Raw genomic sequence first — 12,889 nt, 5'->3', positions numbered from 1 at the left:
CCCACCCCCACCCGCGTAAGGGGCAAGGGTTAACTGCTCATTTTGCTCTACGGGCGGAAATAAAGGTAACACCTGATACTCGGCCCTGCTTGACTGCTAGACCAGCTTCTTCTCCCCCTGGGCCCAGGCGGTCTAAGGACCCGTGGCGTCATTACATCTAATACAGGTCTAGCAGGTGCGAGGACGCCGAGGAATATTCCACAGCCGGAGCGGAGGGAGGTGAGTGGTCACTGCTGCAGGACCGAGGAACGGGCGAGTGTATCTTCTTTATTTTTGCACCATGACCAGGTAACACCCCCCCCCCTCCCCCGGGCACTGCAAGGGTTAATTTTGATACATCCTTTAGCCCTCGTTCACACCTGAGCGTTTTGTAGCGCGTTCTACGTTCGACGAACGCTCTACAAAACGCTCAAAAATATAAATCCCATTGTATTCAATGGTCTCGTTCCCACCTCGGCGTATTTCCGCCCGTCCCTAACGCGCTACAAAACGGCACACGCCTGAAAAGGTACAGGTACTACTTTGGGCCGTTTTGTTGCGCGTTTCCATCGGGATACAGCCAAGTAGCCTTCGGAAACGCGGTAAAAAAAACGCGCGACAGACGCGCATATGCAATACGCCTAGGTGTGAACGAGACCTTAAAGACAACGTAAAGCCAAAACTGATTAATTGTGATTTGCGCAGAGACAATGTTCTCCAATGCTGTACAATGGCGGTCTGTGGGAGGAGCTCTCCCTGGTGCTGAAAGCGATTCTTTTTTACACAACACGTGAAGATTTGGCTGCGCGTGGTCCAGCTTCCCCCACATCAAAATCTCTTCTTCCTGTTTCTGAAAATATGACTTTATTTCCGTTTTCATGCAATTGGGAGACCCAAAGAAGTCAACGGCAACGCACGAAACCGCTAATACGCGTTCTGATGCATTGTGCACAGTTGTTACAAGGAGACAAAATACCGGGAAGTGAGTATTGCAGAGACGTGCCGAATATGGTTTTATTTTGTCCAGACACACATTGGACTATATCTCCTCCTCTTCAGAGTGTCCTCCATCCTCTGGAACTCCTTACCCCAATCTGTCCACCTATCTCCTACGCTGCCCACCTTTAGGTGATCGTTAAAAACCCATCTCTTCAGGGAAGCCTATCTCAGCTCAACATTATAACTGTCCTTTTACACAGGGACGTGCGGTCAGGGGAGGAGGGGAGGCGGAGCCTCACCTATTATTATGGAGGAAAAAGCTGTCAGCTTCAAGTCTGAGGGCCTGTTCACATGATATCAGGTCCTGATCAGGTGCGGATCTGCAGACGCGGTGCTGCTGATGCAGTGCATTTTTGCCGCATTTTGGATGCGTTCCAGTTTGCTGGAGTGGGGCTGTCAGTATGTTAGCTGCAGTGCAGTGCGTTTTTGACGCATTTTTTACGCGTTTTGCTTTTCCGGTCCTTACAAAATGTGACATGCAGTATTTTTCTGTCGTAAGCTGAACGGACTGCGCACGTGAGAACTGGAGCCCATAAAACACATAGGGATACATTGGGATGCATTTTTAGTGCAGGAGCGTACGGATCTGGTCAGCACAGAAAACGGACGTCGTGTGAACAGGCCCTGAAGCTGACAGCTTTTTCTCCATTCAGCTTCTATCAGGAAATCCTCCCCGCTGTGTGACCTGTCATGGACGGAGCGCTGGATGTTAGTTACAGGCAGCGCTGCATCCAGCTTTTGACAGGTAGTTAGGTTGCACAGCAGCGGCCTTCCCCACTGCTTGTGTAACCTAGTGAGGCCAGAGCTGTCACAGCCTCTACTGTTTGTTATAGGCGTGAGCTCCGTGGATGGCTTGGACCAATGGCAAATCGCCATTGGTCCAAGCTGTCCAATCAAAAAAAGAAAAAAACAAACCCACTGAGGCCATCGATCTCGATGACTCAGCAGTGACGAGCAAGTGAGGGACAGGGAGGCTCCTCCCTTCCTCCTTCACACTATTTCAGCAGTGGCGAGCAAGTGAGGGACAGGGAGGCCCCTCCCTTCCGCCTTCACACTATCTTGGGGACCGGGTGGGGGGGGGGCTTCGGGCAGCGGAGCCGGACGTGCTGGGAGCGAGGCTGGGGAATGCCTCACCCAGAACCAGAGGTACCGCACGTCACTGCTTTTATGTCTTCCCTTTACTCACCCCCACACAATTATTACCTATTGTATCACTGGCCCCTCCTACTAGATTGTAAGCTCTCAGGAGCAGGGCCCTCCTACCTCCTGTACTGAAATTGTATTGTCTCCTCCATTTGGTAAAGCGCTGCGCAAATTGCTGGCGCTATATAGCTCCTGTATAATAATAATAATCAGGGGGAGGCAAACTCGGATTTGCTTACCCCCGGATTATAAGGTATGTTTAATCCTCTCCTTGTACCCCCCAAACCCCCGACTCCCACCCAGACCCCACCCCCATGGGGCCGGCGCCGGGGGGGTTGGGGACACAATCTGGCCTCCAGCCATCCTCTCACCTCTTTGATCCTGATGAAGAAGTAATCTATAAAATCTCGGGGGGCGGCCAGGTTCACGCTGTGCCGGTGCTGCTCGATGTACTTATGGACGAAGGCTTTGAGTTCCGAACTCTCCTTGAAGATTTTCTGCTTCAGGATCGGCACGTTCAGGAGAATCGGGAAGGTGTTCCCCAGCTGGACGGACAGACAAGGTGACAACGTCAGATCACAAACCCTGCTAAGGCCATGTGACAAATCCCGTATGGGGAGACATTGTATCTTCACTCCCGACCCTGGAAGGTCACCCCATAGATGGTCATCACCAAAAAGCTCACATAGACATCTACTGAAAATTCATTTTTGGTCTACATGGTAAGTTCAGGACTAAGTAGAGGCCCAACTCATCCTCCTCCTCACCAAACATGTAAAGTCTTCAGATGCTGACCCTTCTCACTGCCCAGCTTGTTCATGAATAGGCAGCACATTTTTTTTGCTTGAGTAGGGCAGTTAGGGCCCATTTAGAGTACATCCCAATATACCGCACCGCACACATTTGTGCATTACGCGTGTGGGCTAAAAGCAGAAAAAAATAGAACCTGTTGCATTTTTTCCCAGTACATTCAATGCAAATCATGGCTTCTGTTGTGCTGCAGTGCAGCCTTTATAGCCAAAGATGCTTTTTTCTATTATGACCACTAGATGGAGCTGAGGAGCATAGGAAATAAGTATTTATTATTATGGCCACTAGATGGCGCTGATGAGCATCGGGAATAAGTATTTATTTATATTATGGCCACTAGATGGCGCTGAGGAGCATAGGAAATAAGTATTTATTTATATTATGACCACTAGGTGGCGCTGATGAGCATAGGAAATAAGTATTTATTATTATGGCCACTAGATGGCGCTGATGAGCATCGGGAATAAGTATTTATTTAAATTATGACCACTAGGTGGTGCTGATGAGCATCGGGAATAAGTATTTATTTATATTATGGCCACTAGATGGCGCTGAGGAGCATAGGAAATAAGTATTTATTTATATTGTGGCCACTAGATGGCGCTGAGGAGCATAGGAAATAAGTATTTATTATTATGGCCACTAGATGGCGCTGAGGAGCATAGGAAATACTTATTTATTTATATTGTGGCCACTAGTTGGCGCAGAGGAGCATAGGGGATACGTATTTATTTATATTATGGCCACTAAATGGCGCTGAGGAGCATAGGAAATATTTATTTATATTGTGGCCACTAGATGGCGCAGAGGAGCATAGGGGATAAGTATTTATTTATATTATGGCCACTAGATGGCGCTGAGGAACATAGGGGATAAGTATTTATTATTATGGCCACTAGATGGCGCTGATGAGCATAGGAAATAAGTATTTATTATTATGGCCACCAGATGGTGCTGAGGAGCATAGGAAATACTTATTTATTTATATTGTGGCCACTAGTTGGCGCAGAGGAGCATAGGGGATAAGTATTTATTTATATTGTGGCCACTAGATGGCGTTGAGGAGCATAGGGAAAAAGTATTTATATTATGGCCACTAGGTGGCGCTGAGGAGCATAGGGAATAAGTATTTATATTATGACCACTAGGTGGCGCTGAGGAGCATAGGGAATAAGTATTTATATTATGACCACTAGGTGGCGCTGAGGAGCATAGGGAATAAGTATTTATATTATGACCACTAGGTGGCGCTGAGGAGCATAGGGAATAAGTATTTATAGTGTGGCCACTATACATGAACGTTAAGGCCCCATTCACACGTAGCGACATACCTTTTGCAGCGGCCGGGATAGCGCGACTTTCGGGGCGACGTTCCAGCGACGACCCAGGGACGGTAGCGCGACCTTCTCCGTCGGGCTCCATTAGAAAAAAATCGCGCAAAATCCGCCAAAAAAAGGGTCCTGTAGAAGCGACTTGCGACCGCGACGCGCGACATGGAGCTAAGACAGCTCCATTGAATATCATTAGCCGGCGACTTCTCGCGATATCGCGCGGCAAAAATGCGCGATATCGCGGCGGAAATCGCGAGATAAATCGCTACGTGTGAATGGGGCCTAATTGTTTCCTTTTGCCAACTACAGATATCCCTGTAACCCACTTCACTCCATTCAGCCATTAGCACAGTTTCAGGGCCCCGATGAAGGGTGTTTGGCCCCCGAAATGTTTTTTTTTTTTTTTTAAAGATCATTTTATAAGCGATTAAAGCAATTTCAAATTTTGATACTACGTACCTCGTGCAGCGGTGAGTGGGTGTTGAATATGAACTTCCTGGTGGTGATAATCAGTTCCTGTAACTTCGGGTCCTTGTAATCAAAGTGTTCCCCCAATAGAGCGTAGCTGGTGATGTTCCCCACCGCGCAGCCCAGGACGTTGAGGGCGCTGAACGCCTTTCCTGACAAGACGGAGAGTTCATTGAAGGAGATGTAAATCCAAAATCAAAAATCTGAAAGGTGACACGTTCATTTAAAAAATCACATTCAATCTCTTAAATCTGCAGCTTTCATCAAAATCTTCCCCAGTGATCCTGCCGTGAAGGCCCTTGTTCGGGAACTTCCTGTTATAGGGTGAAGCATGGTCTCTGTCTCCCAATTTTGCTCTTGTGTTGTCACCCTGTGACATGGACTTCCAATGGAGACTACATGTGGGTGTTTCAGCACACAGACATGGTGCAATGTTGTCACCATCAGGAAGCCCGAACCTACTTGTGGTCCCCCCAGCTATATCTTTTGTGTTAATACTTATCTTTCCCAGTCCGGTGATGCTGCAGGATCCTCATTGTTGCCTCTTCTCCGGGCTGAATGGTCCATATTGATTCAGGAGTACAGTGTGTACAGGAAGGCCATTGTGACCCCCTTCCCTCTCAGGGGGTGGGTCCATGACAACCTGCATTCACAGAAGAGTCCTCAGTCTTCCAAGCTGAGCCATGCTGGATGTCATTCAACCCGGAAGACTGAGGACATCTAGTGGACGTCATCCAACCCGGAAGACTGAGGACATCTAGTAGACGTCATTCAACCCGGAAGACTGAGAACATCTAGTAGACGTCATTCAACCAGGAAGACTGAGAACATCTAGTGGACGTCATTCAACCCGGAAGACTGAGGACATCTAGTAGACGTCATTCAACCAGGAAGACTGAGGACATCTAGTAGACGTCATTCAACCCGGAAGACTGAGAACATCTAGTAGACGTCATTCAACCAGGAAGACTGAGGACATCTAGAGGACATCATTCAACCAGGAAGACTGAGAACATCTAGTGGATGTCATTCATCCCGGAAGACTGAGAACATCTAGTAGACGTCATTCAACCCGGAAGACTGAGAACATCTAGTGGACGTCATTCATCCCGGAAGACTGAGGACATCTAGTGGACGTCATTCATCCCGGAAGACTGAGGACATCTAGTGAACGTCATTCATCCCGGAAGACTGAGGACATCTAGTGGCACAGAAGAGGTACTGCAGGAAGCGGCTCTGGATCGAAGGCTTGTATTGCAGCCCTTCGGGGCCTTTTAAAGGGAAATTCCACCTTTTAGAAATTAGAGTCAGTAAAGCATTGTGACCACAATCAGTGGACCGCAGGTCTGGCTCCTGCAGACTCCGCCTCCTGTCCATATCTATACCGAGGTACATTTAGCAACAATATATACACCGATCAACCACAAGATAATAACCACCCCCCTAATATTGAGTGGGCCCCCCTTCTCCTGACCCCTCAAGGCATGGACCCCACTAGACCTCTGATGGTCTGCTGTGGTATCTTGCACCCAGATTGCACTTTCCCCAGCTGCCGCATCCATACAACAGACGGAAGGTCTCTGGCTCACCTCCTGTCTGGGTCACGGCCTCGATCAGACTCTGGGATTCCTCCAGCACTCGCTCCTCCATCGTTTTCTTCCCCATCCCGAAATTGCGCAGTGACGTTATGGTGAACCGGCGCAGCTGACGCCATCGTTCGCCTGACAGGCTGGGAAAACCTGTGGAGAGGAGACTGGGCGTAAACTCTGCGGCAACAGCAACCAACAAAGACCATCTCAGCCTAAAATCACTGACTGGAGACCGAGGACGGATCTTTAATGATAAAAGGCGGAGCTTTTCTAAAACCGATACCGCTGCTGTTTATGGTGACTGGTCAGGGCGCTTCTGTCAGTCAGGAACCAGGCATGGATGACAACATGGTGAGTTATCACTGATAAAGAAGTCCATTTATACAAATGTTTTATTTTTCCAATGGACTTCTCTGTCAATGTGTTAAACACTGAATAGGTTCTGGGAGGGGGAGTGGAGGACTTGAGATGTGGTGAATGGTGATTCACCCTGTTGTCATTCACACTCAGTACATGAATGTGAATGTGTTTACAGCCAAGAAACGGCAGCGAGAAGCTTCTAGTAGACGTCATTCAACCCGGAAGACTGAGAACATCTAGTGGACGTCATTCATCCCGGAAGACTGAGGACATCTAGTGGACGTCATTCATCCCGGAAGACTGAGGACATCTAGTGAACGTCATTCATCCCGGAAGACTGAGGACATCTAGTGGCACAGAAGAGGTACTGCAGGAAGCGGCTCTGGATCGAAGGCTTGTATTGCAGCCCTTCGGGGCCTTTTAAAGGGAAATTCCACCTTTTAGAAATTAGAGTCAGTAAAGCATTGTGACCACAATCAGTGGACCGCAGGTCTGGCTCCTGCAGACTCCGCCTCCTGTCCATATCTATACCGAGGTACATTTAGCAACAATATATACACCGATCAACCACAAGATAATAACCACCCCCCTAATATTGAGTGGGCCCCCCTTCTCCTGACCCCTCAAGGCATGGACCCCACTAGACCTCTGATGGTCTGCTGTGGTATCTTGCACCCAGATTGCACTTTCCCCAGCTGCCGCATCCATACAACAGACGGAAGGTCTCTGGCTCACCTCCTGTCTGGGTCACGGCCTCGATCAGACTCTGGGATTCCTCCAGCACTCGCTCCTCCATCGTTTTCTTCCCCATCCCGAAATTGCGCAGTGACGTTATGGTGAACCGGCGCAGCTGACGCCATCGTTCGCCTGACAGGCTGGGAAAACCTGTGGAGAGGAGACTGGGCGTAAACTCTGCGGCAACAGCAACCAACAAAGACCATCTCAGCCTAAAATCACTGACTGGAGACCGAGGACGGATCTTTAATGATAAAAGGCGGAGCTTTTCTAAAACCGATACCGCTGCTGTTTATGGTGACTGGTCAGGGCGCTTCTGTCAGTCAGGAACCAGGCATGGATGACAACATGGTGAGTTATCACTGATAAAGAAGTCCATTTATACAAATGTTTTATTTTTCCAATGGACTTCTCTGTCAATGTGTTAAACACTGAATAGGTTCTGGGAGGGGGAGTGGAGGACTTGAGATGTGGTGAATGGTGATTCACCCTGTTGTCATTCACACTCAGTACATGAATGTGAATGTGTTTACAGCCAAGAAACGGCAGCGAGAAGCTTTTGATTACATCTCAGTAGAAGTCAGGGCTGTAGCTACCATGGGCCTGGCTGCGCCCCCTCGCCCCCTGTTGCCATGGCAAGCACAGGGCACCATTGGCAACAGGGGCGCCAGGCGGCCAACACAGCCGCGGCTCAGCAGGGAGAAGAGGAGCGGCACAGGCTCCAGCTTCTCTTTGGGCCTGGCTGCGCTCCCTCGCCCCCTGTTGCCATGGCAAGCACAGGGCGCCATTGGCAACAGGGGCGCCAGGCGGCCAACACAGCCGCGGCTCAGCAGGGAGAAGAGGAGCGGCACAGGCTCCAGCTTCTCCTCAGATCCCTGCTGCTCTCCACTGCCTGTATGGGAAGAGGACTCTGTGTCTTCAATCTCTTATTCTATTTCAAAAGGGAAACAGGTCTGTTTAGACCTCTAATATTTCCCCGAAGCCCCCTAACAGTAAAAAAAAAAATTGCGCACCGCCATTCTGGAGGCGGGGCGCATGACGTCACGTACCGCACACGTCTGTGGGGGGGGTCACAATTTTCCGTTCTTGCCTCGGGTGCAAAAGGAAAGGTGGGAAAGGTGGTGCAAACATCACGCTGCCAATGTTTTAAAGCAGGGGTCTCAAACCTCCGGCCCTCCAGCTGCGGTGGAACTACAAATCCCATGAGGCACTGCAAGATTCTGACAGCCCCAGACATGACTCCCGAAGAGAGATGCATCATGGGATTTGTAGTTTCACCACAGCTGGAGGTTGGTTTTTTTTTTATCATGGCCTGCTTTGAATTATTTTGTTATCCAATTTTGGCGAAATTTTGGTACATTGTGAAGCCAGTAATTATGAACAGTTGGGCAAATACGAGTCCTCATCCGTAACCGTGAATCACAAAATATTAGACCGGAGTGTTGCTATGGCGATGGACCCCGACACGCGTTTCAGGACGTATATTCCTCGTTCCTTACTGTATCCCTCGGAGTAGTAATCGATCACTGGAGCGGGCGGTCTGCCGCTGAACTGATCCCCGTGATTCAGAAGAGCGTCCTTCACCACGTCGTACCCGCAGAGGACCACCACGGGGTCGGTGAACTTCCAGATGGTGAATATCGGGCCGTACTGCCTGCAGAGCTGAGACAGAAGAGTGGTTACAATGTTTTAATTATCACAGAAAGTCTGACGAGAAGATTTCATTCCCTGGAAGCCGAACGTCACTCGGCAGGCGTGTCGGTTCCCACGGCCCCCATGACAGCGGATGTCAGGACAGATGACGGGTTCCTGTCATGGTGGTCCAGCGGCTTTGCCGCCTGCAGGATGACCATTGCAGTCCATCTTGCTCTCATCTCATTGGACAGCTTGTACAACCTGCGATCTTCATGTCTTATGGGCACCTGACAGAATTCCATCAGTCAGATACAGAGACCATGAAGGAGATCCGGTCACCGTCCCAGCGCCAACTCTCATTTATTCCTATACATACCCGAGACCACTGAGCCTTTCACGCCCTCAACCCCCAGTTTTTAATGTTCTTGGATTTTTGTTGTGGACCTTTCCCTGTTTATTTGGAGATTGGGTACTAAGGTCTTAAAGCCGGTTCTCTTCTTTAGTTTTGGATTGAATGAAGGAAGGGTTACAATATCTGCCAGGTTCGTGTTTCTGTTTTTCTGTTGTGACCCCAAAGAGGTTCTGCTCCCACTTCCTGTTCCGGTGACACCCAAAAATGAAATTTGCTGGAGAGATTTCTCATCACTTCCTGTACAGGACAAGAATTAGGGGAAAGTCTACTAAATAAAAACCTGACAGAGGCCCATGTGTGTGTTTATGTGTCATCCAATGTGCTGACATTTAGTACTAGAGATACTATACAGGATCCTTCACGGCTGTTGTGCAATGAATGCCGGCGTTCTATCGAAAGGTCCAACTCGTCGAAATCTCCAACTAGCTCACTGCCGGGTACTTGGAAGTTGGAGATTTCTAGCAGACGGCGTTAAGACCGCAAAACACAAAGGCTGACGGAGCTTCTGTGCGGCTGCATTTTAACAATATTCAGCAGGTGGCAAATTCGACGAGTATTCTGAAAAACGCTATGCGCACATGTGCACCGCAACTGTACAGAGCTCCAAGTATTTCTGAGCACCGGAAGTGAGGGAGTTGGAGATTTCGTTGAGTTGGAGCTTTCGATAGAACACCGGGGATGCCGCAAGATGTCTTCCATTGTTCTGGTGTAATACACTTCATGGCGGTTATTACTCTGTTTTGTGGCGTTTACATAGAGCAGCGAGGGGTTAAAATATCCATTAAGGTATTTTTTTGCGCCGGGATTCACCCGAACAGTCCGGTTTTTGCGTCTTGTGTCCAGGTTTCCAGCCAGCTGACACCCAGACACAAGACACTAAGTGCTGATAGCGGCACTTTAAATTTTTCAACATACAGTACTGTATGCGTCTGCCCAGGTTCCCAGCATGCGCGGGACTTCAGACAGCGGCAACTGCATCTTCCTGTGAGATGTGGGCGCCTTCCCCTCACACCGCCTACTCTGTCTAGCCCGCCTGAGAGTCCACACAGCACTCCTGAAAGCCTGCATAGCCCACCCTGAGAAACCGCATAGCCCGCCTGAGAGCCTGCATACCCACCCTGAGACCCTGCATAGCCCGCCTGAGAGCCCACACAGCACTCCTGAAAGCCTGCATAGCCCACCCTGAGAGCCCGCATAGCCCGCCTGAGAGCCCGCACAGCACTCCTGAAAGCCTGCATAGCCCACCCTGAGAGCCCGCATAGCCCGCCTGAGAGCCCGCACAGCACTCCTGAAAGCCTGCATAGCCCACCCTGAGACCCCGCATAGCCCGCCTGAGAGCCTGCACAGCACGCCTGAAAGCCTGCATAGCCCACCCTGAGACCCCGCATAGCCCGCCTGAGAGCCTGCACAGCACGCCTGAAAGCCTGCATAGCCCACCCTGAGACCCCGCATAGCCCGCCTGAGAGCCTGCACAGCACGCCTGAAAGCCTGCATAGCCCACCCTGAGACCCCGCATAGCCCGCCTGAGAGCCTGCACAGCACGCCTGAAAGCCTGCATAGCCCACCCTGAGACCCCGCATAGCCCGCCTGAGAGTAAGCATAGCCCACCTGAGAGCCCGCACAGCACTCCTTAGAGCCCAAATAGCCCACCTGAGAATCCGCATAGCCACCCTAAGAGCCCTGATAGCCCACCTGAGAGCCCGCACAGGCCACCTGAAAGCCCGCACAGCCCACCTGAGAGTCCGCACAGGCCATGTGAGAGCCTGCACAGCCCACCTGAGAGTCCGCACAGGCCATGTGAGAGCCCGCACAGCCCACCTGAGAGTCCGCACAGGCCACCTGAGGGCCCGCACAGGCCACCTGAGGGCCCGCACAGGCCACCTTAGAGCCCGCACAGGCCATGTGAGAGCCCGCACAGGCCACCTGAGAGTCCGCACAGGCCATGTGAGAGCCCGCACAGCCCACCTGAGAGTCCGCACAGGCCACCTGAGGGCCCGCACAGGCAACCTGACAGCCCGCACAGGCCACCTGAGAGCCCGCACAGGCCACTTGAGAGCCTGGAGACATCAAGGTACTGCCCCAGAACAACACAGAGTATGTTGTTTCATGATATTTTGTATTGCTGGAATTTGCAGAGCTCTATAGCCGGTCTCCTTACTCACTCCCCTGGCTGCCTCTCCTCGCTCTCTCTTCTATATTCACCCAAAAAGAAAAAAGCAGCGCGCTGTGCTAGAGTGTTCGGGTTTCACTTGATGAAAAGGTGGCAGCCCTAACTCCAGCCAATCAGCTTCTCTGTCTCATTTTCAAATCTTACCTGAGCAAACTGTAGAGAGAAGCTGATTGGTTGCCATTAGCAACTGCTCCAGTTTTGATGAATTCCCCCCAATGTTTGTATGTTTTCTGTCTATGTGTGTGTGTGTGTGGGAAATGTTTGTATGTTTTGTGCATGTATGTGCGTGTTCTGTGTGATGCGTCCATGCAGACCTTCAGCCACGTACCTCTGGAAAGTATTTGCAGCCAGCCCTGTCACCGACATATTTGGGGGTCCCCAGGAAAGGAATCGGGGACGGTCCTGGAGGTAAAGACTTATATTTCTTCGGCTTTCTCCAATAGGAAACGAGGAATAGAAGGGTGAGGAGGAAGGACAAGGCCACCGAGAGCAACGGCAGGACACTCATGATTCTGCAATCGTCCAAAGAAGAGAAATATGCTAAAGTGGACCTGTCAGTGACCGTATTCGGGACAATTCGTTATATACAGCAATAGGATCATTGTTTTCAGAAAAGCTCCGCCCTCTTCTAGTCCAATGAACTTACTTCAAAATAATGTTAGCAGTCTGCTGCAGGCAGGAGGAAGCATTTCCTCAGTCTCCCCTCCCCCAGTGATCAGTATGTAACATTGTCACAAGGTGAGGGGCTGCAGCATGGGTTGACCTGTGTCAGACATTTTGTAAACACAGCCAAGAACTGCACAGGAACCAGGATTTACATGATTGTGTCATCTCTATTATAGTTTCACCACAGCAGGAGTGCAAAAGTTACCCACCCCTGAATTAGACAAATGATTTCCCCAGCTACAATAATTTCCCACTCTTTCCCACAACCATGCTGAGCCCCTCTCTAAATACTCCCCCAATGTTCCCCAATCAGGTCAGATCCTCTGATCGTCTAGTCTCCGCCCCCTCTCTATTTCTTACTTTTCACAATAACTGATCAGTTTCTGATTTTCACCACAGCAGGAGTGCAAAAGTTACCCACCCCTGAATTAGACAAATGATTTCCCCAGCTACAATAATTTCCCACTCTTTCCCACAACCATGCTGAGCCCCTCTCTAAATACTCCCCCAATGTTCCCCAATCAGGTCAGATCCTCTGATCGTCTAGTCTCCGCCCCCTCTCTATTTCTTACTTTTCACAATAACTGATCAG

General features: G+C 50.1%; 1 protein-coding gene across 1 annotated transcript in view; it reads right to left on the bottom strand.

Annotated features, from left to right (window-relative positions):
- Positions 1–12,139, bottom strand: part of LOC108799409 (cytochrome P450 2C8-like) — a 16,559-nt gene extending 4,420 nt beyond the window's left edge. The window contains exons 1-5 of the mRNA XM_018571263.1: positions 11,960–12,139; positions 8,914–9,076; positions 7,415–7,564; positions 4,722–4,882; positions 2,493–2,666 (exon numbers count right to left, since the gene is read on the bottom strand). Coding sequence (XP_018426765.1) covers positions 2,493–2,666; positions 4,722–4,882; positions 7,415–7,564; positions 8,914–9,076; positions 11,960–12,139 — 828 coding nt within the window. The remainder of the gene's footprint in view (positions 1–2,492; positions 2,667–4,721; positions 4,883–7,414; positions 7,565–8,913; positions 9,077–11,959) is intronic.
- Positions 12,140–12,889: the final 750 nt, after the last annotated feature.

This window comes from Nanorana parkeri, unplaced genomic scaffold (genome assembly GCF_000935625.1).
Source record: "Nanorana parkeri isolate BGI_ZX_2015 unplaced genomic scaffold, ASM93562v1 scaffold1717, whole genome shotgun sequence".
Classification (NCBI taxonomy): Eukaryota; Metazoa; Chordata; class Amphibia; order Anura; family Dicroglossidae; genus Nanorana; species Nanorana parkeri.
This window is presented reverse-complemented; position numbering and strand designations above follow the sequence as displayed.